Here is a 27,074-nt window from a genome sequence, read left to right on the forward strand (position 1 = left end):
AAAGGGTGCTTTATCAGACTGGAATGCTGCTTAGCAGGTATATGATAAATGATGGACAGTCGTCTGGATGCTGCATGGAATGGAACTGCGACTGGGCTGCCTACAGATACAGTTTTTCTCGTGGTTAACTGTGCGATCTTGATATTGACCTTTCTTTTAGGGTTGCCAGGAAACTTGTTAGTGTGTTTGGTGGTTTTTAAAAACCGAAGTCTCCAAACTGTTAACAATGCACCTCTAGTTAATCTAGCCGCCAGTGACCTCCTCAAATGTACAGTGGACATACCGCTGTTGCTACTCTCTGTCCTACGAGAAGGGAGGCATGAAAAGGTGTCAGCCTTTTGGTGTGCCTTGCAGCAGTTTACCTATTCCCTTTGTAGCTGCGCCCAGTTACTTACGTTGGTCAGTATTAGTGTGGAGCGATTTCGGGCTATCGCATTTCCACTCCAGACAGAGAAAACAAAAGCAAGGATCCGTCTGTGGATTTTCTCAATCTGGGTGTGTGGGGTGATCTTGGCCATACTTTCCCTCACTCTGTCCAAACAGGTTGTGTTCTACATGATGTGCCGTCGACGGGCTCAAGAGTATTTGCATGGTGGTGCATATTTGGATCCGTTTGGTGTGTATGTTTTGGTTCCGTTGTGGAGTTGTTGCCTGACACTGATAATTGTTCATTATGTGCGAATTTTCATTGTGGTGAGGAAACACAGCAAAAAAGTGTTTGACGGTGGGATTCAGTTGAAACCATCACTGGGGAAACACATTTGGGACCTTACTGTTTCAGCACCTCGAACAGTACCCACCAAGCAATCAACCAGAAAGCCATGCCCCCCGCAATGCACAGTCATCACTGTGTCCGAAGCCAGCTCACCGCGTCTGGCTTGCAGCGCCGAGGACGTCCCGGGGAAGAGAAGTAAACATCCACAGATTTTAGGGGCAGTTTGTCTCTTATCGCCCACCGCCAGAATGAGGGGGAAGAAGACGATGGAAGGGAAACTGGCCCAGCGCTTTGGATACATCATCATTGCGTTTACGGTATTCTGGGCACCCATGGTTGTGACTCTGCTACTGCAGATGGGAAGAAACACAGGCTCGGTGAGTTTGGGCTTAAATGTTCATCCTGCTCAGGATTTTGCATTAGAATTCATATCAATTATTGTTATACGTAGAACTAAAGAGGGTACAATTTCTGGGGAATTTGTGAGGTCTGCTTGCACCGGTTGCCGATGGGTCTGACCGGCAATCTGTGCTGAAATCTGTGCGGATTTCTGACTATGAGCATCATTATACAGGGTGTTGATATCACAGATTGGAAACATACAGTGCCCTCCACAATTATTGCCACCCCTGTTTAAGATAAGGTCGTGGACTTAAAAAAATTCTCCTTTTTTTTTAAACAACATAGAACCCAAATGCAAAAAAAGTGAAAAATCCAACCTTTCATTTAAGTACATTACATTTTTTTGGTAACATTACATCACATGAAGCACTGGCAGACACAAGTGGCTTTCTTGCTACAGGTTTATTTGAAGCTTCTTATCCAAATTTAACTGAAACTCACACTGTAACAATAAAATAAAGACCACATTCGCTTAATATGAACATACAGTGACATGTGTAGCATGAAAATAACGTTCACCAAAGTAAAATACAGACACAAAACAACATACCTAATTGGCTGCATGCTTTAGCCTACACAAGGGAATAAAAGTTTCCTTAGATCGCTAACAACCGCTATAACAACCTTAAACTTTTATCAGAGCATTCAATTGTCTGTGCTTTGCTTGCTGTTTACATTTAGTCATTTAGCAGATGCCCTTATCCAGAGCGACTTACAGTAAGTATAGACATTTCCCGCGAGGCAAGTAGGGTGAAGTGCCTTGCCCAAGGACATAACATCATTTGGCACGGCTGGGAATCAAACTGGCAACCTTCAGATTACTAGCCCGATACCCTAACACCTCAGCCATCTGACTCCCGTAATGTGTTCCAATTCTGGGGAAGATTTAAGAAAATTTGTAGGAGGAGTAGGCTTTTTAAAGGTTTTCGATAAAACTGGAAATGGCGGAAAAACTATATGACCGGAAATTGACGTCATAGGGTGTCTTGAACTCGTCTTGATCCAGGGAATCCAACGATACCTCATTTTTGAAAATCGGTCAAGTCCAACTTTGACCAGTTGGTGGCGCTAGAGTGCTCCAATGGGCCACATGGAACTTGGTGATTATAAAGAGGGGACTGTGTCATGCAGAACTTGTAAGCCCTAATGGGACTCAAGATCCTTTGTACGACTTCAAAGCCACAGGCCTCGAACCCTTTAACATGTATTAGTATACTTTAGTAATTACATGACTTCAATAGTTAACTAGATATGACAATTTCAACCAATCCATTCACAGATCAGGATCCACTGTGAATTTCGAGAACATTACCCATACACTCATTCACACACCCATGGATGGACAACCACATGAACTATGCATATGAAAACTGGCGCAGCAACATAAACTGGCCATCTGCATTTTTGAACAACATCAAAGACTAAACACAGACCATAACTGCATCTTTGAACTACTCAAAGACTAAACACAGAGGATTTACAGTAGGAATGTAGCAATATCACAATTTGGACCCGAATTAAGTAAATGTAAGAGATAGAATTGCACATCTATTTATCAGACTAAAATTGTACCATTTAAACAAACCCCATCAAATTCAACAACAACTTCAACCTCACCATAACTTTGCTCAACGTAATCGATCTCAGTAACTCACCACTTTCCCCTGTTAGGGTTAGTGGTGTCGCAAAATGTCGCATTGAACCACTTGACACTGAGGAAGAATCTCATTCTTGCCACTCACGAGTCCAGGTCGCACCTCAATGAACATCCGGATGCCCCCTCTAAAACTGTCGTGGAAGTTTTTGAGAGAATCAATCGTTCAAGCTGAAGTCGGGTGAAGTATTAATGAGAGTTTATGTTTATTTGACGTAGATGTAAACATAATAACGTTACCAACATAACATCATTAGCACACAAACATAAGACAATAACACAAACACAATTCCATACAGCTCCATCTAGCATTCTAGAATGGAACCGGGAGAATCCAGCCCACCAGCACTACCCAGCTGATGGCCCCGAACCCCCCAGAACATTCTTCAACAGACCATTTTATAGATACGACAGTTTTCAAAAGTCATTGGTCCATCCTACAGACATGCAGCTATACAAAATCTCTTCTGTCTTTGGTTAAATCCTTAGAACAATACAGTTGAATTCACATTGTCTTCAGAACAACTGTCTCTTCCCCCAGGTGACAAGAACTCTCCCAGGTCACCCAGACTTCACGTTTCCGAGACTTCATGTCTCCTAGTTAGGTGTTATAAAACTACAGGTAGCATCTCTACCAAATGAGTTGAATCTACATACATTGTATCAAGCTTTTTAACCAACTGTAAACTTCTTTTAAAACACATTCATTGTACATAGGCCCAAAATTTCTTTCACAACTGTGCTTAAAGAGTGTGCCAAATTTTACAACTTTTTACCATACGGTTCTAGGGGCTGCCATAGACTCCAATGGCGGAAGAAGATGATTAATAATAAGAAGAGTAGGTAAAAACACTTAAGCGGCTTGGCCACCAAAAAGAATAAAACTAACAATAACAATAGGTTTCCTCCTTACGGAGGAATCACAATAATACTACCAATTACAACAGGTGCCTCGCAGCTTCGCTGTTTGCCCCCTAATAATAATAATAAAAAGTAGAAACACTGAAGTGGCTTCGCCGCTTCGCGGTTTGGCCACCAACAATAGGTTTCCTCCTTACGGAGGAAATGGCCTCTCTTATGGCCTCTCTTTGCACACAAGGCTATCATGTAATACAAAACTATAGAGGGTACAATTTCTGGGGAAATTGTAGGGTGTGCTTTTGTACACCCTTTGACTTTTTAGCTCCTGCGATTTCCACACGGTAGAAGTCTAGTAGTTTAACTAGCTCTACAATTTACCGGGACTAGGTCTGAATCTAGGACCAAAACGAAGCACAGCTACCAGCTGTAGCTAGGTAAATGTAGTTAGCAAAATGGTGTTTACTTCACTTATTATGATTATAATGTGACATGACGTACTGTACATTCAAGTCTTAAATTGCTGAGCAACAGTGCAAACACAGGCAGGGATACAGTAGCACCGCTTAGTGCTGAATAACTATTTAGCTGGTCGGCTCCATGACGCCGGGTAAGTAGGGCTTGCGAGACTGCTCACCAAAAGTATCAAAGGAGAACGTATCTATGCGTCGTTGCTAACGCGTGCTGATGTTGTGACTTTAGGCTACCACTGAGTTCCCTTTTGCCACACAAGGCACTTTTTTCCACAAAAACTTAATTCAAGCCTAAACAGTGCAACAGAACGTAAATAATACAAGCAACACAATCACTAACAAGACGAAACCTTTTGAAACCAACATTGTTTATGTAGTTCAAATATTGAGGGATCCTTAGGGGTGGGAAAAGAAATACAAATAATAATAATAAATGTATATGAGAGAGAGAACAATGGTTTGTGCTTGCCTTCAATAAAAGGTTACATTCTTAACTTTTCTGACACTTAAGTCCACAACCATCTCCACTGTCTTAAAGGTCACATGAAATGCTGTTTGGATGCTTTATATAGGCCTTAGTGCTTCCCTATTACTGTATCTGAAGTATCCTTCCCAAAATTCAGCCTTCAGTTTCTGTGTGTGTAGCTTTAAATGCTAATGAGGAGGAGAGGGGCGGATGTATTGCAATGGCTCATAGCCCCCGTTGCTGTAAGATGCCTCCTATTTGCCCATTCTCATCTGATCACCCTGGTTTGCAGAGGTGCACACTCATAGTCATTTCAATGAGGAGAAAGGCGGATAAAGCGCGCGCCATAACACCAACAGCAAAAAGGTTATCCAAACAAAAAGACGTGTACAACACTCGCGTTACAGCATTTGTACTCTCACACACACTATGCCATCTACCTTTACATTAGCAACAGTAACTCAGCTGTTAGCTGCGGAGCAAATGTTACAGCCACATTCTCAGGGTAGCAAGCTAGGTAACCATATACAGTAAAGCAACAAAATGATATAGCGTTAGTTAACTTACTTGTCCAAGGTTTGTAGCTTGACCAAGGAGAGTTAATAATAATACAGAATTAAATTTCAGCAAAGCCAGCTTTGTATTGGCTGAAATTGAGGATACAGTAGTGGCTGAAATCTTTGGCGCAGACATCCAGAGTTTTGGAAAGTTGTGTTGGCGCATTTCCAGCAAAAATAAAATTAAGATACTGGTTGTGCAGAGGCTTGGATGAAGTAACAAAAAAAATACTTTTGTTTTGATTTGTACATCCAAACACTGAGCAACTGTTATGCTTTGTTCGTTTGCTAGCCATGATGTCTCTCCAGGAAAAACCGATATCGCACTTGCCTTCGCACGATCGTAACTCAGTTTTTCATGGGTGGGCCAAATTATCTGGGCGGGCAAAGCAGAGAGAAGGGCGGTAGCCTGGCTCGTTGTGACATTACAACAAGGTCATTTTCTCAAAGGTGGAGAAAAATACCTAGGGCTTTGTTTACACCTATCAAAAATTCTAGCCACCGGGGGACCAAATGAAGGCTCGGGGAACTCACATTAATATTAAATAACTTCCTAAAGTGAAGTTTTCATGTTATGTGACCTTTAGGAGCACTGAGCTCTTCTGGCTACACCTGGGGCCTCAGGTATTAAGGATTGTGCAGCTTTCATGCCAGAAGATGCCGTACGGCCAAAACTCGAAAAGTACCTACGCACAGAAATATTCACATGTATAAAACCGGTCGTACGCCAGGTCCTGCGCACCTTTCCTTAATAAATTTCAATCAATGTGAGATTGAACGAGCCACTGACCCTGCCTTACCTCCTCCCTTAAATGAATATGCAGATGGTCTATAAATGAGCTCCTGAAGTAATTTCTTTGTCTGATTTACCGTTTTTCTTCGACCTTTTGATGTCCACATTAATGATCAAACTTTTATTTTTATGGTTTTTGAATAGTCAACGTAAACATAGTAGTGGAAACTTTATTTTGTAATGTTTGGTGAGTTTCGACACTTTTCAGTTAGAATTCGCCATGTTACAGAGCCAGACAAGACTTTGCGGACGGTCCGCACATTCTCACGTCTGCTCAAAACATTCCGTGACGGCCCGCACATTCTCACGTCAAGTAAATCTTTAAACATCACAAAATGTGCGTGAAAACCAGCGTATGCAAGCTTTTTGTGCGTACGCAACGTTTATACATGAGGCCCCTGGTCACCAGGTTGTCAGCTTCCCACCTGTAGTCAGACTCATCCCCACCAGAGATGAGCCCAATAAGGGTGGTGTCGTTCGCAAACTTCAGGAGTTTGACGGACTCATCACTGGAGGTGCAGCTGTTGGTGTACAGGGAGAACAGCAGAGGTGAAAGGACGCAGCCTTGACGAGATCCGGTGCTGATTGACCTCGAGTCAGAGATGTGTGTTCCCAGCTTAACGCACTGCTTCCTGTCAGACAGGAAATCAGGGATCCACCTGCAGTTGGAGTCAGGCACGTTTAGGCTGGGCGACCTTGTGGGAAGGTGTTAGCTTCACTTTTCTACACAAAAACTTTAATTATGCCAAAGGCAAGCACAACCAATAATAAATAATATATATGAGAGACAATATAGGTAAGCACACCCAATAATATATGTATATATATTTTTTTTTTCACTCATTGCCTCATATTTTACAAAGTATCATTTTCGGGTAATTGGCGAGGTCACCAATGTGATAACTTTTCCTGCCTACTTGCATTTAAAGATGACATACCACCTACACTGTGTAACAAAGATTGCTATTCAAATATTTCTAAGAGGTTGTTGTGGGCACCATAGGGATGGTTGTGTTGGCTTATATGGTTGTTGTGTATCTCCAGGCCCCCTTCTCTCCCTGTTGTCCGCAGGTCCTCCTGGAACTCGAGACATCCGCTGTGGTGCTCACCTGCATCCCTGCAGCTGTGGACCCCCTCATTTACACCATGGTCACCCGCCAGTTTCGTTCAGAGTTCAGAAAACTCCTGTCCTCTGCCCCCGGCTGCCCCCTCCAGTGGAGGGATTGAAGCTATGGGACCAGAGATAAAGGTCTCGTTACAGCATTGGTACTAATTACTAGATTAGTGGGGTGGAGAGAGAAAGCAGGTTAATTAGCTCCATGTGTGTTGAATAGTGTATATTCCCCACAATATACACATAAATAAACAGAAAAGGAGTCAATCTGAATAAATTCCACAGCCTGTTTGTGGAAGATATAGACGTTTATGAGGTGTTTCAGTCGGGACACATGACATAGGTCATAAATAATATTCAACATCTGACGGTACAAACAGCAGTAGTCTCAACAACAACAGTTAATCAAAAGAGGGTTAATAGTTAAAAAGAGGAGTAAGAGAGTTCATGAAAAAAAGTATAGGAGTTAAGGAAACCTGAAAAAAACACTGTTGTGTGTCATTTGACAATAAAAACAATGATTTGACACTTGAGGATCACAGCACAACCTCTTTTGGTGCATCCAATCTCAGCCTTATTAAAACAAAAAATTGTTCGGGGCAAAACTTGGGAATAACACTTATCTGGTACGCTGCTGCCACTGCCAAGGACAAGAGCAGGCTGCAGCGTATCATCCGCACTGCTGAGAAGGTGATCGGCTGCAATCTGCCTACTCTCGTGGACCTGCACACCTGAGGCGTGCGACGAAGATTGTGACCAACCCCTCCCACCCTGGTCACTCCCTGTTCCAGCTACTCCCCTCTGGCAGAAGGCTGCGGTCCATCAGGACCAAAACCTACACCATAAAAACTGTTTCTTTCCATCTACTACTGGCCTCTTCAACAAGGCCAAGGAGTCCAATTGACATTCATTCACTTATTTAACTATTATAAGTCCATCTAATGGTAATTACAGTATACATAAGCCACCTTCTCAGTATTCGATTGCACTTTGCATGTTGACCACTCATGCTACTCATTGTTATTCTTATTTTGTTATATTTTATTTTATATTTAAATTGTTGTATTCTTAGATTGTTTAGTTCTTAGTAATAGTTAAACTTTAGTAATTTCACTTAATTTAAGATTCGTATATGTTTATTGTTTTGCACCTCCCTGCCACAGTAAATTCCGTGTTTGTATAACATACATGGCATATAAACCAAATTCTGATTCTGTACCTCTACCTTAAGAAGGATGCTGATGATTATATACAATTCAAAAGAGGGCATATGCATATACCTCCTTTTAACGTTTACATTGGCTTTTACCACTGCAATACTAATTCACTAGTAATATTGTTGTACACACCAATGAATTGTCATCCACATTTTGTTTGTATAGTATTTGCTTTCATGGGATGATGTACATCATACTATGGATCATATACTGATTTAGGTTGAGTTAAGTGGAAGCATTTTTTTCAGATGATGCCTTCACAACATCACCCCCTTTGCAAGCTTTATGGTGTAAAGGTAGACAACTCTGTTTTTAGAGGGGGATGAGTGACAAAAGACCAATGATGAGAAAACGGAAGTAATTAGCATCTTTTGGCTTGAAATTAGGTCGTAAGAAGGTTTATGTCAAAGCTTGAAGTTCTGGGTATAACTTAGTTTGAGGATGTTTTGAGGGGTTAGTGTTTGTTAGTAGTCAGGGAGATGGGGTATTGGACATTAGCAGGGAATGTAGAGCAGGGTTCCCCAATTAGATTTCTAAAAAGAAGTTCTTTAGGTAAGAGTGGATCAAAAATAGAGTCAAGTCTCAGGGTCTAGTTCTCAAGTCCAAAAAGGTGGCTTGATGGTCTTTATTCAGGCAGATAGTTGAATACAAACATACACTGGTACAGAACAAAAGGCCCCCAATTCTCCCCAACACCTGGTAATATAGGCAGTATATTTAGCGCACACCCCTTGTCCCAAGAGATAAGATGCAATATGGAACCTTCTATAAGCTTCTGGAAGATGAAGTCACCCATCCCTTACTGCGCATGCAGCCTCAGCCTTGGCTTAGGGGCTACCGTTCACCTTTCACACAGTGTCCTGAAGTAGCATGTTCCCAAAATCTCCACTCTCCTTGACCTTCAACCATGTTGTTCTCACTCAGACCTTCCTTTCCTTACTCAGCCCCCTCCTCACTTGAAGTCACTCTGACATGCTCGCATCCTGCTCCCACCCTTGGGAGTTAGTAGCTCCTTAGTTTCTACTGAGAACAGCTGGAAACACTCAGCATCCATAGCAACCCCTACTCCCTTGTCTCTTCTTGGTCCAAACTAAGCTATCAGCAATGTTCCACAAACCAAGATACGCACACACAGAAGAACTCCCTCTGTAACTTACAGCCTAGCTTCACACTCTCGGCCCCCCTCCTGCCTTCCATGGCAGACGTAATGTCTGCAGTTACATTCCATCCTGCTCAAACAGGCCTTCTCCTAACATAGGTTAAAGGTGACTTCATCTATCCTTAATACTCTGCCACACAATAATCAGCCTGCCACGACACATGCCAAGCCAAAGGCCAGTTTTATGCATGAAGGTTACTTCTATTATAATTTTGTAATTATTGTAGTGGTGTTGGGAGTCACACAAGAAAAATTTACTCTTGAAACAGAATTTGTCCTAAACCAACTATTTAATTATGAAATGCCCCACAAGCATATTCTGTGCAAACAGTCATCAAACAAAAATTCCAGCAAACGCAACAGACAGCTGTTCCATGTCGGTTCGATCACAGGAAGAGTCTTTTGCTTGTGAGAATGCTTCTGTTTTCCTCAAATCGGTGAGTAGACTGGGAAAATACTCCTACGCTAAAACTTCGAATCTTCTGGTTGCCGTGTTAGCCGTCAGTGGAACTTGCAGCTGAACAGCTCAACAACTTTTTTATTTCTTTTTCTTTTGGTTTAAAACTTAGGCAGCCATGTCGATTGCACATTGTTTAATTAACTCGGCATCGGTGAATGAAGTTTCCAAGAAACGTGTAACGACGCAGCTGTTGCGCTCTCTTGTTCCGATGTTGTTTTACACATAGTTAAAACAGAGTGTATGATGTTGTATGATGTTATCATGATTCAAATTTTTTGTTTGCGCTGGTCAGATTCTTCTGGATAGTTTGCATTAAAACTGGCAGCATGAATAGATTTAAAGCTGTCAGCGTGGGCCAGACATTAGGCTCTTGCGGGCAAAAAGTACAGAAAAACAGAATTTTTTATTAATAATTTTGAATCAAACGAAACAGGCACATTTTGTGTGAAAGGCTTCCAGCTGAGAATTTTGGACAGAAATGTGTGTAAAAGCCTTATGGAGTGGCAGCTAGTCACACATACTGCATACTAAGGAGAGCTAAACAGCACATACGTCATTTCACCGTCACATACACACACCACAGTCTGTCTTACATGCATACAATGGAACTCACTGTCACACCTACCATAAATAATCCCCCGAATAATTTAATGGAATAGGTTAAAATATTGTGGCTGAAAAAAAAGCTGTATTGTGAAATATTGTTCAACCAAGATATATAAGTGGACTGATGAAATATAACAAAACAAAAGTTAAACCAAGTTGAAAAAAAATGGTGTTCATTAAAATATTAACTCTTTATAATACCTTTTCATACACTGTTCTTTAACACAAAGATATTTAACTTTGACAACAAAAAGCTGCTTTGTACATAGTAACTCGTAACTTACTTCACAAAATTCAACTTAATACAGAATACTAAGAGCTCTTCTTTCAGCCATCTCTTCTCATTCATACTCTGTCCTACACTCTCAAACGCAACGTAAGCTCAAAATACCCTTTTTTCCACACTCACATACATACAGTCACACACATGTGAATTTAAATCTAAAATGCTTTCTCCATTTCTATTTGGAGACAGTACATTTTCAATAGAGGGCTGTCCCCTCCTTGGTTGTGCTGAAACGGAATCCTTCCTTCTGCTAGTCCATCCAGTCATCCGTCTAAGTTTTCCCCCCTCTGTCCATCTTAATTAGTTTGTTCATCGGTTCATCTTTGCTGTCTGGATTTCTGTGTGCAGAACAATGTTCTGTGGGGTGGGACCTGGGGGCAGGTGGGCATCCCCGTCAGGAGTAGTTGCTGGGGGTGTGGGGATGCTAATGATCGCTGTTGTGATATGGCCGCCCTGGCAAATAAGGCATGCTGGCTCGTCCACGTGCATGTTCAGACTGGAGCGGCTATAGGCAGAGGAGAAGGTCAAGGATCAGGAGGGAAATAAAGTTATACAATTGTCTCCATTCGTTGTTGATTATAACCTACATTCAAATGTCCTGCACCCTTTTCACAATTGTAACCACTCACATGCACACATTACAATCAGAATCCAGATTTGTCTCTAAAATACAAGTTGTGAATGTGGAACATTCGGCCTTATCGCAGCAGTACATGAGTACAGCTCAGTGATAGGCCACTTGACTACAGATCATAAGGTGGCAGGTTCAATTATGTTTTAAATAATCCATCAATTCATCATCTGCCGCTTGTCCGGGGATCGGGTCGCAGGGGCAGCGACCTAAGCAGGGAGGCCCAGACTTCCCTCTCCCCAGCCACTTCCACCAGCTCTTCCTGGGGGACCCCGAGGCGTTCCCAGGCCAGCCGAGAGACATAGTCCCTCCAGCGTGTCCTGGGTCTTCCCCGGGGCCTCTTCCCAGTGGGAAGATGTTTTAAATAAGTCTCCCCTAAACGAATAAATGAATATCTTTATTACACTATTATTACATTTGAGCCCATAATGTTAATGACAATAGTTGGTCATGCTTTTATGTGTTCTAACTATTCAGGGGCTAGACTTTCCTGATTAGCATTTTCTCTGTTGACATAAAATGATAAACATTAACATCAATTTAGATTGAAAATCTATCGAATTATCTAAATGAATCAATAGTGGTTGAAAATGTCTACTGTCTCTGGGCTTGGGGCTTACCTGGTGCTGAGTGGCTAAATGTGAATGGTGCTCAGCTCCTGGAGGCTATGTGTTTGTGTGCGGGGGTGGAGGAGCACACCCGCTGGTATGCTGGCATTGGAGAGAGGGGCATGGCTTTTGTTGCAACAGGAGCAGCAGGTTCCTGTTACACCCTCCTGGTTGGAGAGGGAGAGGCTTCTGGATGGGTAGCTCTCCAGCGCCCCCTCTAGGTAGCTTTGTTGGTAACACTGCTCATTCACAAACTCATGGTTCTCGAACAGAAGACAGATTGAGGAAGGAAAAGTGATGGTGGTGGGGAGGTGGGACAAAACGGTACCACATATCTGCATTTAGGGTAGATCTGGCTTCACCCCTCTGAGTCTCCTCCTAAAAAGCATGAGGCAGCCTCACTAGATGAGGAATCCTACTATTGTGTGCCCACTGCTCTATCCTTACTGAAATATGGCTTAGGAAAAATCCTTACTGAAAGATGGGTCAGAAGCAATATTTTACCCAGACTGTGCAGAACAGATGAGCAGACAGAACAGTACATTCCCAGTCTATCAGACACCAAGGTGCAATACACATGAAAGCACTTAATGCCCAAGTGTATGAAAATCATTTATGACCATGAAATATGTGCTATTATTGTGCAATTGAAATTGTTAAAATATAGGTACATCAAATGTACACAAGAAAATCAATTGTTCAATAATTAATTATTTACCTCAATTTCTGTAGTAATTTGATATCAATTGTAAACATCATGTTATGTTCTGTCTTGTCCAGTCCTGTTTTTTTGTGTGTCTGTCCAGTCTATGTTCCAGGTCACATACCCCAACACTCCGGTTCACATCTTACAGTTCACCTCCCAACCAGACGCACCTGTTACCCATCTATTGTTACCTGCACAGTTCATCTACCCTGGCTTCCCACAGACTCATTGCCAGTTCAACGTTGCTACTTCGACGGTAGTTGGTTGTTGCCTTGCCTTTGCCTTGAAGATACTAACCTGTCTCTGTCCCTGTGTGCTACAGACACCACCATCCACCACCTACTGCTCCAACCCTGCTTCCTCCTGTCTGGAAGGACCTCACCATCATTACCCTCTGTTTGGCTACAATAAACCTGGTTCATATGCCCATCATCATCTGAGTGTTGCATTTGGGTTCACCTGTCACTCCCTGGGCAGCCAGGATCACAACAGTTTGAACTGGCCTTGCAACATGGACCCAGCAGACTCAGACGCACTCTGCCAAGTCATCTCTCATCAAGGTTCCATCTTGGGACGCCATGAAGAAGTCCTCCATGTCATGTCAGACCAGGTGAACCAACTGCTTACCGCTGTGAACACCCTTCGTGGAGAAGTGTTTGCAGCCCCTCCACCCGTCCAAGCAGCGGCACCTGCCCAGTCTCCTCCACGCCCACCTAGGGAGCCCCACGTCACAGCCCCAGAGCGGTATTCAGGGGAGCCACATCGGTGTCAGGAATTCCTGTTACAGTGCTCACTCGTCTTTGCACAGCAGCCCTCATCCTACCAAACGGACACCGCCCGGATTGCTTACGTCATTGGGATCCTCTCTGGCCGAGCCCTCACCTGGGCCAATGCCATTTGGACCGCTGGGGGACATCTCTGTTCTTCATACACCGCCTTCACTGAGGAGTTGAAGACAGTGTTCTTCCATCCGGATGGGGGCTCAGATCCTGGGAAAAGACTGGCATCCCTTCATCAAGGGTCTCGCAGCGTTGCTGACTACGCCATAGACTTTCGTACGCTGTCCCCCAAGAGCGGTTGGGACGATGCTGCCCGACGGGCTACCTACTACCGGGGTCTTGGGGATGTGCTTAAGGATGAGTTGGCTTCCAGAGACGACACCACGGACCTGAACCAGCTCATCCAGCTATCCATACGGATAGACAACCGCCTGCGGGAACTCCGTTGTGAGAAGTCCATGCGTCATGCTCACCAGTCAAGCTCACCCACCAGAACCTTCCCTGTGCCCACGTCACGCCCCACAGAGCCTTCCTTTATCAAACCAGGGACCAGCGACGCTAAACCCATGCAGCTGGGACGCACAGGGTTGACCACAGAGGAGCGCACACGTCTACACACGGAGGGGCCTGTTTCCACTGTGGCCAGTCTGGTCACTCCATTTCGGGATGCCCTATGCGTCCTGGAAACGACCGTGCCCGCCGGTAACTGGGGAGATATGGACGGGCAGAGCCTCAACTCCCTCTCCTCCACGTTCCACCCTTGAAGCCATGCTCAGGTGGCAGACAACAGCCATAACCGTACAGGCACTCATTGACTCGGGAGCAGATGGTAATTTCATGGACGGCGAAGTGGTGAAGCAACTCGGGGTGGATCTCGAACCCGTGGTTCCTCCAATGGTCGTCAGGGGATTGAGGGGTCGTCGGATTGCCTTTGTAGAACACCGGACCGCACCCCTGAAGCTACCCCTCGTGGGTAACCACAGTGAGGAGATAAAGGTCCTGGTCATTGATTGCCCCCTGTCCCCACTGGTCCTGGGGTTCCCTTGGTTATGTCTACACAACCCCCATGTCAACTGGGTTAAACTGGCTGTTTCCTCCGCTGCTTCGGCTCAGCTGCTCCCCCGGAACCCACCAAGGTCCTGGAGACCAAGTCCCTCGAACTATTACGGATCCCTGAAGAATACCGTGATCTTGCCCCAGTGTTTAGTAAGGAACAAGCTGTGTCTTTGCCTCCACATCGACCCTATGACCTCACCATAGACCTGAAACCTGGAGCGCCCCTTCCTAGCTGGCGTCTTTTTAACCTGTCCCGTCCAGAGACTCTAGCCATGGAGAGGTACATCAACGACTCTTAACGCTGGTGTTATTCGCCCTTCGTCTTCTCCGGTTGGCGCAGGCTTCTTCTTCGTGGGGAAGAAGGATGGTGGACTGCGCCCCTGCATCGACTACCGGGGACTCAGTGCCATTGTTACGCGGTACAAATATCCTCTGCCCCTCGTTACCCTTCATGGAGCTTCCATCTTCACAAAACTGGATTTGCGCAACGCATATCATCTGGTGCGCATCCGGGAGGGAGACGAATGGAAGACCTCCTTCAATACCCCACTCGGACACTTCGAGTACCTTGTGGTTCTGTTTGGCCTATCCAACGCCCCTGCTGTGCTCCAGGCTCTGGTTAACGATGTTCTTAGGGACATGTTACACCGGACGGTATTTGTGTACTTGGACGACATCCTCATTTTCTCTCCGTCCCCAGCTGAGCATGTCCTTCACGTGCGTCAGGTCCTGGAACGCCTTCTCAGAAACCGGTTGTTTGTGAAACTTGAGAAATTCCAGTTCCATGCCACCACTGTTTCATTCCTGGGTCACGTCCTCTCAGAGGGTAGCATGAAGATGGTCCCGGCTAAGGTAGCTGCTGTCACCGAGTGGCCTACCCCTGCAACCGTCAAGCAGCTTCAGAGGTTCTTGGGCTTTGCCAATTTCTATCGGAGATTCATAAGGGGCTACAGCCAGATCGCTGCTCACTTCTCTTACCTCCACATCTACATCGTTTAAATGGACGTCTGAGGCGGACGCCGCCTTCCGCCTCTTGAAGAACCGATTCGTCTCAGCTCCAATCCTCACCCAGCCAGATCCGGCCCTCCAGTTTGTGGTAGAAGTGGATGCCTCCAACACGGGGGTAGGAGGTGTTCTGTCACAAAGATCTCCCCACGACAATAAACTCCATCCCTGCGCTTACAACTCCAGGAAATTGAACTCGGCTGAAAGAAAGTACGATGTGGGCAACAAAGAACTACTTGCCATCAAGCTGGCACTGGAGGAGTGGCGTCACTGGCTGGAGGGGGCCGACCAGCCTTTTGTGGTATGGACCGACCACAAGAATCGGTCCTACCTACAATCGGCCAAGCGCCTCAACTCTCGCCAGGCACGTAGGGCTCTGTTTTTCGGCAGGTTTAACTTCCTTCTCACATACAGACCAGGGTCCCGCAACGTCAAGCCTGATGCGCTCTCTCGCCAGTATGCACCTGGGGAGGACGACACACCTCCAGAAACTATCCTGCCTTTCACCTGCCTCATGGCTGCTATCACCTGGGACATAGAAACACTCATTGTCCGGGCTCAGCAGCTACAGACAGATCCCAGGCCTGGTCCGCAGACACGTTTGTTTGTCCGCTCTGAAGTACTGCGCTGGGCCCATTCCACCCGGCTCACGTGGCACCCCGTCATGGCGCTTACCCTCGCCTTCCTAGATCAGCATTTTTGGTGGCCAACCATGGCTCAAGATACCCGGGCCTTCATCTCTGCCTGTTCCACGTGTGCCCGCAACAAGACGTCCACCCGTCCTCCTGCGGGTCTTCTGCGCCCTTTACCCGTTCCGAGTCGTCCTTGGTCAAACATTGCGGTGGACTTTGTCACAGGTCTCCCGCCATCCAGTAACCTGACCACAATCGTGGACCGGTTCTCCAAGGCTGCACATTTTGTTGCTCTGCCCAAGCTCCCCTCAACCCGTGAGACGGCGGATCTCCTGGTTGGTCATGTTTTCCGTTTCCACGGCATCCCCGGGAACATTGTGTCTGATCGTGGTCCCCAGTTTACATCCCAGGTCTGGAGGGCCTTCTGCAAAGCGGTGGGAGCCACAGTCAGTCTGTCCTCCGGATACCACCCCCAGACCAATGGACAGACGGAGCGGGCCAACCAGGAATTGGAGAAGTCCCTGCGCATTGTCTGTTCCTCCAAGCCTACTTCGTGGAGTACCTACCTGCCCTGGGTTGAATATGCCCACAACTCCTTGATCAGCTCGTCCTCTGGACTGTCACCTTTTTTATGTTCTCTGGGCTATCAACCACCCCTGTTCACGGCTCAGGAGGAAGAGATTGCGGTACCATCCGTCCACACCCACATTCGCCGTTGCCGGCGCATCTGGAAACGGACACGCTCTGCGCTTTTGCGTTCCTCTGCCACCAGCAAACGCCTTGCCGATCGGCATCGGACTCCAGCCCCTGCCTACACTCCTGGTCAGAAGGTGTGGTTACGAGCCAAAGACTTGTCTCTCAAAGTGGAGTCCCGCAAACTGGCTCCACGGTATGTGGATCCTTATGAGGTGGACTCCATTGTTAACCCTTGCTCCATCCGACTGAAACTGCCGTCCTCCCTTAGAGTCCACCCGGTCTTCCACGTGTCATGTCCCGACCCTCTATGCCCTCCGGACCCTGAACTACCCCCTCCTCGCCTTGTTGACGGTCACACTGTCTACATGGTGCGACGCCTGCTGGATGTTCGTCGCCGTGGCCGGGGCTATCAGTATTTGGTGGACTGGGAGAGGTATTGCGCGGAGGAACGATGCTGGGTCCCGCGCTCCAGCATATACGATCCCGCGCTCATCCGGGATTTCCACCGTGCCCATCCGGGTCCTTCAGATGAGTCACCTGGAGGTGACCATTGAGGGGGGGTCCTGTTATGTTCTGTCTTGTCCAGTCCTGGTTTTTTGTGTGTCTGTCCAGTCTATGTTCCAGGTCACATACCCCAATACTCCGGTTCACATCTTCCAGTTCACCTCCCAACCAGACGCACCCATCTATCGTTACCTGCACAGTTCATCTACCCTGGCTTCCTACAGACTCATTGCCAGTTCAACGTTGCTACTTCGACGGTAGTTAGTCGTTGCCTTGACATTGCCTTGACACCACCATCCACCACCTACGGCTCCAACCCCGCTTCCTCCTGTCTGGAAGGACCTCACCATCATTACCCTCCGTTTGGCTACAATAAACCTGGTTCATATCCCCATCAGCATCTGAGTGTTGCATTTGGGTTCACCTGTCACTCCCCGGGTAGCCGGGATCACAACACATCATTATTAAATTAATTAACAATATGTTGAAAGTTGTGTTTGTGCGTGTACTCACAGTGGTTTTCTCCAGACAGAGCAGTAGGTGGTGGTGTTGGCTCTCTAAAAGAGATGTAGACTTGCTAAGATGCTGGTCATCTTCCATGGAACTCTGAAACAGTAACATACAGATGCACACACCCACACATATTCCTTGAGTACAATGCCGCTACTGTAATCCTGGAAGTATAGACATCAGATGCAGCAGTTCAGAATGTGTGTGGCCATTAGCCAGCTCAGTACCTGATCTGATATGTTCATCTTGTAAGGAAGTTGCTCCAGTTTAAAGGTGGGGGGAAAAGGACACATATACACATATAAAGACAGACATTAAGATGTATTTTTTTTTGCGTTCCAGCACTACTCAGGTGATGGCCCCTGAACTCCAATATCCTAGACAATAACATACAGCTCCATCTAGCATTCTAGAGTAGAACCGGAGAATCCAGTAGACACCACCACTCCTACAATGCCTCTTGCTTTGCATCAGCACATTCCTAAAACACAATCACTTGTTGAATCTATCAATCCCCCCAGACTTGTCTCCATCTTCCTCCTTAGATCAAAACTACTCTTCCTTAAGGCCAAACATCCTCAATCACAAAACCTTAGAAAAGGCCCATCCCTAAGGGTCAACTGCCCTGTGAGGTGGTCAGAACCCTCAGATTAGCCATCTGATCCAACATCCTTAACTGCCTCTTGATCTGTCTCTTTTCCTGCAACCTGCAAGTTTGTCACAGGATGTTACTTATTAATGAACACAGAAGCCTTAAAATCAAATCATACTAACCCAAATACATTTTACATACAGTGTACTGTCCTCCTTAAGGTGTTTCTAACCCGAATTAGACAGCCAGCCAAACTCTTATCATCATGACACGGGAGTCAGGAATTAGCCTTCTAGCTCCAGATTTCTTTCGACAATGACAAAGGAGTGAAACTGTAAAAAATACAGAATACAATAAAAATGTGGGTTGTATATAAGCAAACAAACAGCACAGAAAAGCGACTTAGAAGAACACAATACTCACAAGCAATGCTTACGCACGGAAGAACAACAACACTTCGGAACTCGACAGTATGTTATGTGAGGCGAACTTCTAACTGAAACTAAATAGCTGCCTGGTAAATAAACCGCTGGCCAGCAGGGGGTGCTAAAAACACATACATCTTAAATTTGAAGGTAAGACAGAACACTCCCCGCCTAGCGGCTATGAGATGCCGCTAGCAACTAATTAAAGCTAACTTATCAACCCTCTTTAGGCAGGAGAAGAATGACTTCCGAAACGGGTCTCAAGAATGTTCCGGCACTACCTTGAGACGTCCTCAATTCAACCTTGCGTACCTTGCCATCCCGTCCGGGTATGGCTGAAGTGATCCGAGCCATTGGCCACTCATTGCGAGAAACCTGATTGTCCTTTAAGATCACAAGGTCCCCAGTCTGAAGGTTGCGGTGCGTTACGTTCCACTTCCGTCGACTCTGCAAAGTTGGTAGGTACTCGGTCTTCCAACGAGACCAGAACTTGGTGGCGAGACTCTGAACATGTCTCCATTGGCTCCTGAAGAGGTCCTTGTCTGTGAAGCTTCCTGATGGAGTAGGAGATGTACCAACCTTCTGCGTCAGTAGCATTGCGGGTGTTAGGATGAGTGGTGAATCGGGATCGGTTGAGACCGGAACAAGAGGTCTTGCATTGATTATGGCGGTGACCTCAGCCATAAATGTGCACAAGACCTCATGTGAGAGGTGTGAGGTCTCTTGTAGCAGCATAGAGTCAAGGATTCGGCGCGCAACTCCAATCATCCGCTCCCAAGCTCCACCCATATGTGAAGAGTGTGGAGGGTTGAACTTCCATGTGCAGCCTTGTTCACTCAGGAACCCCTGAACAGCAGCCTCTTGTGTTTTCTCTTTTAGTCCTAGCTCATTACTTGCTCCGACAAAGTTAGTTCCGCAATCTGACCTGAGTTGTTTGGCTGGCCCACGAATTGCAAAGAACCTTCTGAGAGCATTGATACAACTTGATGTGTCCATGGCTTCTATCACCTCGATATGGACTGCTCTTGTGCTCATACAAGTGAACATAACTGCCCAGCGTTTACTATGGGCATGTCCTCCTCTTGTTCTCCGGGCAGTTACGTTCCAAGGGCCGAAGACGTCCAACCCGACATAAGTGAAGGGAGGAGCTACACAAAGGCGTTCTGGTGGAAGATCTGCCATCTTTTGTTCTTCCATCCTGCCACGGAGCTTTCGACAGTTTACACAACTGTGAAGAACTGAGCTGATGAGCCTTTTACCACTAATGATCCATAGGCCTGCCACTCTGATGGCCCCTTCTGTTAAGTGACGACCTTGATGTTGAACCTGCTTGTGGTAATACCGGACCAGCAGCATTGAGATGTGACTCTGTCTGGGTAGGATTATGGGATGTTTCTCACCGGTGTCTAGCTCTGCATGCTTTAGTCTACCGCCAATTCTGATGATGTCTTCGTCCACTATAGGACTAAGTTTTGTGAGTGAACTGCCTTTAGGAATATCTCTGTTGCCAGTGAGTGCAGCCAGCTCCTGTGGGTAAGCTTCCCCTTGGGTCGCCCTGATGATAACTCTTTTGGCTTGATTGAGCTCATCTGGTGTGCGGAGTTTTTTGCACTGGTGCCAACCGTAACATTCAGATGTCTTGTTTATAGACTTGTGGGAGCGGGCAATATGGATGAGCAGTGCCACAGCTCTCAGTAATGACCTCCAACTGGAGAACCGTTTGAAGCGTTCAGATGTGAGGCCTCTCCCCTTGGCTTGCGTTTTGAAGCATGTCACCTGAGGCCGTATCTCTGCATCTAACTCTGGATTTACTAGCTCAAAGGCTTGTTTTCCTGGATTACCATCTGTGAGTTTGTGGAGGAAGGCTGGTCCAGTGAGCCATGTAGTCTGAGTAAGGTGGGATGCTGGGACTGACCTGGATGCATGGTCAGCTGGATTGTGCTCGGTGGGAACGTAGTGCCATTGTTCTGGCTTTGACGACTGACGGATGCGCTGCACTCTATTGTGCACATACACATAGAAGCGTTTTGTCTCGTTGTGTATGTATCCCAGGACCACTTTACTATCGCAATAGAAGTGGACAGCGTCAAGTTTAAAGTCCATCTCTTCTAATACAAGCTCTGCCATCTCTACGGCAAGAACTGCAGCGCAAAGTTCGAGACGAGGAATGGTAGGATCAGACAAGGGGGCTAGTTTGGCCTTGCCTAGAACAAATCCTACATGTGATTTACCATGTCCATCTATGGCTTTCAGGTAAGACACAGCACCAATAGCCTTGGCGGAGGCATCTGAAAACACACATAGCTCTGTGTATTTCATGTTGGAGAGCGACTTGGAGGTATAAGTGCGTGGGATGTGAAACTGCTTCAAATCTTGAAGAGAATCCCTCCATACTTCCCATTCTCTTAACCTTTCATGTTGGAGTGGTGTGTCCCAGTCACATATGTCTGTGGTGAACTCCCGCAGTAGAGCTCTTCCCTGTATGGTTACTGGAGCTACCAACCCTAGCGGGTCGAAGAGGCTGTTCACTGTGGACAGAACGCCGCGACGTGTGAATGGTTTCTCATCGGCTGATACTCCAAAGGTGAACGTGTCTGTGGCTATTTCCCAGCACAATCCAAGGCTACGTTGTACGGGTGTGTTTTCTCCACTGAGGTCCATGTCTTTTACACCCTTCACATGGTCTTCGGGAGGGAAGGCATCTATGACAGCAGCACAATTTGAAGCAATTTTGTGCAGCCTTGGATTGGACTCTGCCAGTGACGCTTGAGTTCTCCTAAGGAGGTCGATGGCTTCTGTAGCAGTGGGCAGGGACTGGAGCCCGTCATCAACATAGAAATGTCTGTCCACATACCGTTGTGTGTCTGCTCCATGTGCTTGTGCGCCTTCCTGGGCGGCTCGTCTGAGCCCATAGATAGCAACTGCGGGAGAGGGGCTGTTGCCAAAGACGTGGACTTTCATCCTATACTCTGTGATGTCCTTGGTGATGTTGTTGTCTCTGAACCACAGAAACCTCAGGTAGTCTCTGTGATCTTGTCAAACGACAAAACAATGAAACATCTGTTGGATGTCGGCTGTGATTGCTACAGGTTCTTTCCTGAAGCGTATCAGGACACCAAGTAGGCTGTTATTTAAATCTGGGCCAGTCAGAAGTACATTGTTGAGGGAGACACCATACTGCTGTGCACTGGAGTCAAAGACCACCCTGATTTGACCAGGCTTTTGTGGATGGTAGACTCCGAAGGTCGGCAGGTACCAGCACTCTGTTCCCTTTTTCAGTGGAGGTGCTGGCTCAGCGTGGTCGTTATCAAAGATCTTTCCCATGAAGGTAAAGAACTGCTCTTTCATCTCTGGCTCAGACTGCGACGCAGAGAGGTGAGGCGTGTCAATGCCTGCTCGCGGTTGTTGGGAAGAAGCTGCCTCGGCACTCTAAAAGGAAGAGGGGCGACCCAGCTATTTGCCTCGTCCTGGTAGACTTCTTCATCCATGATCTTTAGGAAGACTATATCTTCGATAGATGGAGCAGGTTTATTGTCGTTCTCGGTCTGGATGAACACATTCTGTCCAATATTGTGTTCCGTCACCTTTTCTTTATTTGCTCTATTTTCAAATAGGTTCGAGGCACTGTTTCTCTCCCAGCCGAAGCGAGCTTTCTCTTTCAGCTGCATGAAGCTTTCGCACGGGGTGAGGAAGGAAGGGCGCCCACCATCCAACACATTGGTCTTAAATGTGCTCACAGTGGGTATGTGGACATTCCCTAAGCACACTTCACCCACCAGAACCCAGCCCAAGTCCAGCTTCTGGGCAAAGGGGGCATTGTGTGGCCCATTGACCTGATCTCTTACTTTATGCACTCTTACGATGTCTCTCCCTAGTAGGAGCAGGATTTTGGCGTCCTTATCGAGCTCTGGGATGCAAGTAGCTATGGCCTTTAGATGCTGGTATTGAAGAGCTACCTCTGGTGTAGGTATTTCCATCCTGTTGTCGAGAATGTGATTGCACTCTATTAGTGATGGTAGAGAAAGACTGACTTCACCATTCAATGCCTCTATTTGAAACCCATCTGCTTTTCTCCCTGACATATCTATGAGTCCAGAACAGGTTCGGAGTGAATATGGCGTGCTGGGGCTCTGGATATCAAACAACTCAAAGAAGTCCGACTTGGCCAATGAGCGGTTGCTCTGGTCATCGAGCATGGCGTACATCTTTACAGCTCTCTCTCGCTGTCCTTGGGGATACACGTTAACTAAGCAGATCTTAGCGCATGATCTAGCTGCTTGTCCTTTACCACACACCTCAGTACAGAGGGAGCTGACTGCGGCTGAGGTTGTGTCTTCTCCCTCCCCGCTGTCCTTTGATGTGGGAGACCCTGTAGTCCAAGGTGGTGGTCCAGGATGCATGGCAGTGCTATGACTGTTGCTTCCACATTCACTACAATTCACCTCAATTTTACAGTCCTTGGCGAGGTGAATAGACGATGTGCAGCATTTGAAGCAGATTCCATTCTCTTTGAGAAAGGCCTTTCTTTCTTCCAGGGGTTTTGCTCTGAAGCCTCTGCATTTCCCGAGTGGGTGTGGTTTGTTGTGGAGAAGACAATTTTTACTGGATCCTTCACTTTTGGTCGTTGTGACGTCTGCGCGGGAACCAGCTGCTGTGAAGACGTGTGTTTTGTGGACAGATATGTGGGATCTCTGCTGACTTGGTTTTTCTGTCCTCCCAATTTCACTGTTGTTGCTGAGAAGTGCAAAGCTGGGGTCATTTCTGGTACGCGCTTCCTGGCAGATAAACCAGGTGAAGAAGGAGAAAGGTGGAAAATGTCCATGATGTTCCTCTTTAAACTTGGAGCCCTGGGAAATCCATTTCTCCTGGAGACCATAGGGGAGCTTCTCTATGATAGGGTTGATCCCTCGGGCAGTGTCCAAGTAGGTTAATCCAGGTAAGTAGCCATCTTCTTTTGCAGACTGAACCTCCATCAAAAGATCTCCTAGCTCTCTTAGCTTGGGATAGTCTTTGGCTGCGACCTTTGGAAAATGGTCTAATTTCTTGAAGAGCGCATCTTCGATTACCTCTGGTGAGGCGTAGCACTCCGCTAATCTATCCCAGGCCTTTCTGAGTGCTGCGTTGGGATTACTGATGTGCGCTGATCTTATTCGTTTTACGTGTTGGATAGAATTCTTACCTAGCCACTTCATTAGTAGGTCCAGTTCCTCGCTTGCCGAAAGGTCTAGACCTCTGATGGCGTTAAGGAAGCTTGACTGCCATGCTCTAAAGCTCTCAGGGCTATCATCAAACTGAGTGAGTCCTGTATTTACAAGCTCACGACGTGCTAGGTACTTGGCGAAATCCAGCATGGCTGGAGCTTGACCTGCAGGAGACAAGCCTGAGTCAAGTTGGGGAGCGTAATGCTGAGTCTGAGGATCTACAAGTTGGTTGTGCTGTCCTGGGTCAGACTGTTGTAGGTTTGAAAAGACCTGAGTGGAGATAGCTGCGTGTTTGAAGTCTGACGACAGAACCACGGGTTCAGGCTTATGTGCATGGGGTTTATTAAAATGGGGTGTTAACCATGTAATAGTACTGTCATTAGTGTGTAGTGAAGATGGGCCTTTGACACCATCGGGAGGCGTAGGGATGATATGAAACTTAGCTTGTTCTTGAACATACTCCGTTGTGCGTTCTGATATATCTTTCTGAGATACAGACTTATTGTCTTTATTGTAAGGGATTCCTCCGCCTTCAAATTCCACTGCTGCCTCTAAGGCTTCTGCCTGGGCTATAGCTGCAGCCGCTTCTCTATGCAGCGTCAATGCTCCTAGTTCAGCATCCAGTTTAGCCTTTTCTATCTTTAACTTAACTTCCTTTTCGGCAAATGAGGCGCGTGCGCGTGCTGCTTCTGCCCTAGCACGGGCCCTTGCAGCTGCGCTAGCCGTTGATGAAGATCTTGAGCTAGCCTGAGAGACACTGATGTTGTCTCTGCTTTCTTCCATCGTCTAATTTCGGTTGAGTTCCAACGATGTTAATTAACCGGCTGGTCGCTTGCTTTTTCACTGTACTGTCCTCCTTAAGGTGTTTCTAACCCGAATTAGACAGCCAGCCAAACTCTTATCATCATGACACGGGAGTCAGGAATTAGCCTTCTAGCTCCAGATTTATTTCGACAATGACAAAGGAGTGAAACTGTAAAAAATACAGAATACAATAAAAATGTGGGTTGTATATAAGCAAACAAACAGCACAGAAAAGCGACTTAGAAAAACACAATACTCACAAGCAATGCTTACGCACGGAAGAACAACAACACTTCGGAACTCGACAGTATGTTATGTGAGGCGAACTTCTAACTGAAACTAAATAGCTGCCTGGTAAATAAACCGCTGGCCAGCAGGGGGTGCTAAAAACACATACATCTTAAATTTGAAGGTAAGACAGAACATACAGCCTTAAATTATATTACAATGTCCAGTGGACCAACCCCACATGGTTACAGTGCTGTAGCTGTGTCACAATGTCCTTAATGTGTGTGTGCTGTGAAAGTGTTTGTCAGTCTATGTTAGTGTCTGTGTATACTGTATGTGATCTTCAGCAATCCCTATAGTACACAGTGCTCGTAAACAAGCAGTTGTGTGGTGACAGGGACTAAATGGGTGACTATAATGTTCTGCTGAGCATTGGCCAGACCCTCTGGAAAACTAAGGGTCCAAGGGTACTACCCTATTACATACTAATGTGTTCTATTAGTTTATAGTTTTAAAACATGGGAAAATAGGAAGTCCATAGTGCTGTCTTAAGGGGGGCAGGAATGTGGTAATGTGGTTTAGGAAAATCTTTATCTACAGGAGGCACTAGGTGGTGCTGTTAGCATTGACGGTATGGAACAGAGCTTGCCTCGGCAGCTGGGTAGTCAGACATGTACGATTGGGCTTGACATGATCTAGCAAGTTAATAAATTACCCGTGTATGAGACATTACCTGGTATTCATTTAACCTTACAAGTGGTCCTTGGAATTATTACACTAAGCAAGGAGACAGCGGGAAAAAAAGGAAAACATAAAAAATTTGAAGAAAACAAAGTGCTAGAGCGTTAGAAAGTGTAAATAAATTCAAGCATTGCATTGTAAAGTTTCCATTAACATGGACTGATGCAACACATTAAAATTGATTATGTGTGTCTGAAACCACCTTCTTGTGATATTTTATATTTCAATCAAGCATTTAGCCTACTCATATTTCGTACTCGTATATAATTCATTAAGAACAGCCTTTGAAACAAGGAACCCCTTTTGAAACAAGCTACTGTAACAACGTTGTTACTGGCAGTATTGTCACTGGCAGTATTTCAGATGGAATTGCGATTCAAATAGTACCGTCTGCTAACAGAAAATAAGCCCCCCCAAAACTTAAATAAGTTCGATATTAATTTAGGGGGACACGGGGGGCTAATTCAAAAGCAGTTTGCTAGAGGCAAGCTAGCTGCCGTTGCTATCCACACCACTGATTGTTTGAAAGCGCAGGAAATTAGAACGTTTCTTTTGTAAGGGATATAGACCCGACAGGGCGAACAGCACCAAACCCGATTATTATTTCCCCGATAATGATTGGCGTTCTATAAATTATCCCGCTTATTACACTGCTACTTGCCAACAAAAATAACTTAACACAGTGTGTCTTTTTACAATGTATTTGTTACCATTTGTATTGTTGATCAGCAGACAAATTGTTCGCCAAAGACGTTGAACTTTATAGACTTAGAACATTATTTAGGCTTCAAATCAGCTGACGTCGCTAAGCCACAGAGTACTTTGGGGTTGAAAAGTTACCAGACTACTTGCGGAGTGCTACGAAAGACGTGAATCAGAAGCAAAAAGACCACTTCCCTTGACAGCGGTCAAATATAGCAACGGTCAAATATGAGAAAATTGTTCACCGCAGAATGTTGGGAAGCCCCATTCAAGTGAATTGAGCATTCTACAGCATTAAGAACAGCCGTGTAATAAGACATAATAAAGTTTAGCTATAGCTGTGGCATTGAAGACAGTACTGTAGCCTACTACACTGCCAGTGGGCGAGCCGAGTCTGTGACTCTGTGGCTAACGTCAAAACGCAGTCTCACTCAAATTCCAAGTTTGACACAAATAACAAACTATGCTGACTTGCTGGCTGTCTTCGCAATCGC

At 45.9% G+C, this 27,074-nt stretch overlaps 1 protein-coding gene across 1 annotated transcript; it reads left to right on the forward strand.

Annotated features, from left to right (window-relative positions):
- Positions 1–51: 51 nt before the first annotated feature.
- Positions 52–7,469, forward strand: LOC146250784 (histamine H2 receptor-like). The gene is made up of 2 exons (XM_084681270.1): positions 52–1,092; positions 6,990–7,469. The coding sequence occupies exons 1-2, from the start codon at positions 52–54 to the stop codon at positions 7,143–7,145; spliced, it is 1,197 nt and encodes a 398-aa protein (XP_084537396.1). The 3' UTR covers positions 7,146–7,469.
- Positions 7,470–27,074: the final 19,605 nt, after the last annotated feature.

The sequence above is a fragment of the Hypomesus nipponensis genome, chromosome 18 (assembly GCF_054491055.1).
Source record: "Hypomesus nipponensis isolate SF chromosome 18, ASM5449105v1, whole genome shotgun sequence".
Classification (NCBI taxonomy): Eukaryota; Metazoa; Chordata; class Actinopteri; order Osmeriformes; family Osmeridae; genus Hypomesus; species Hypomesus nipponensis.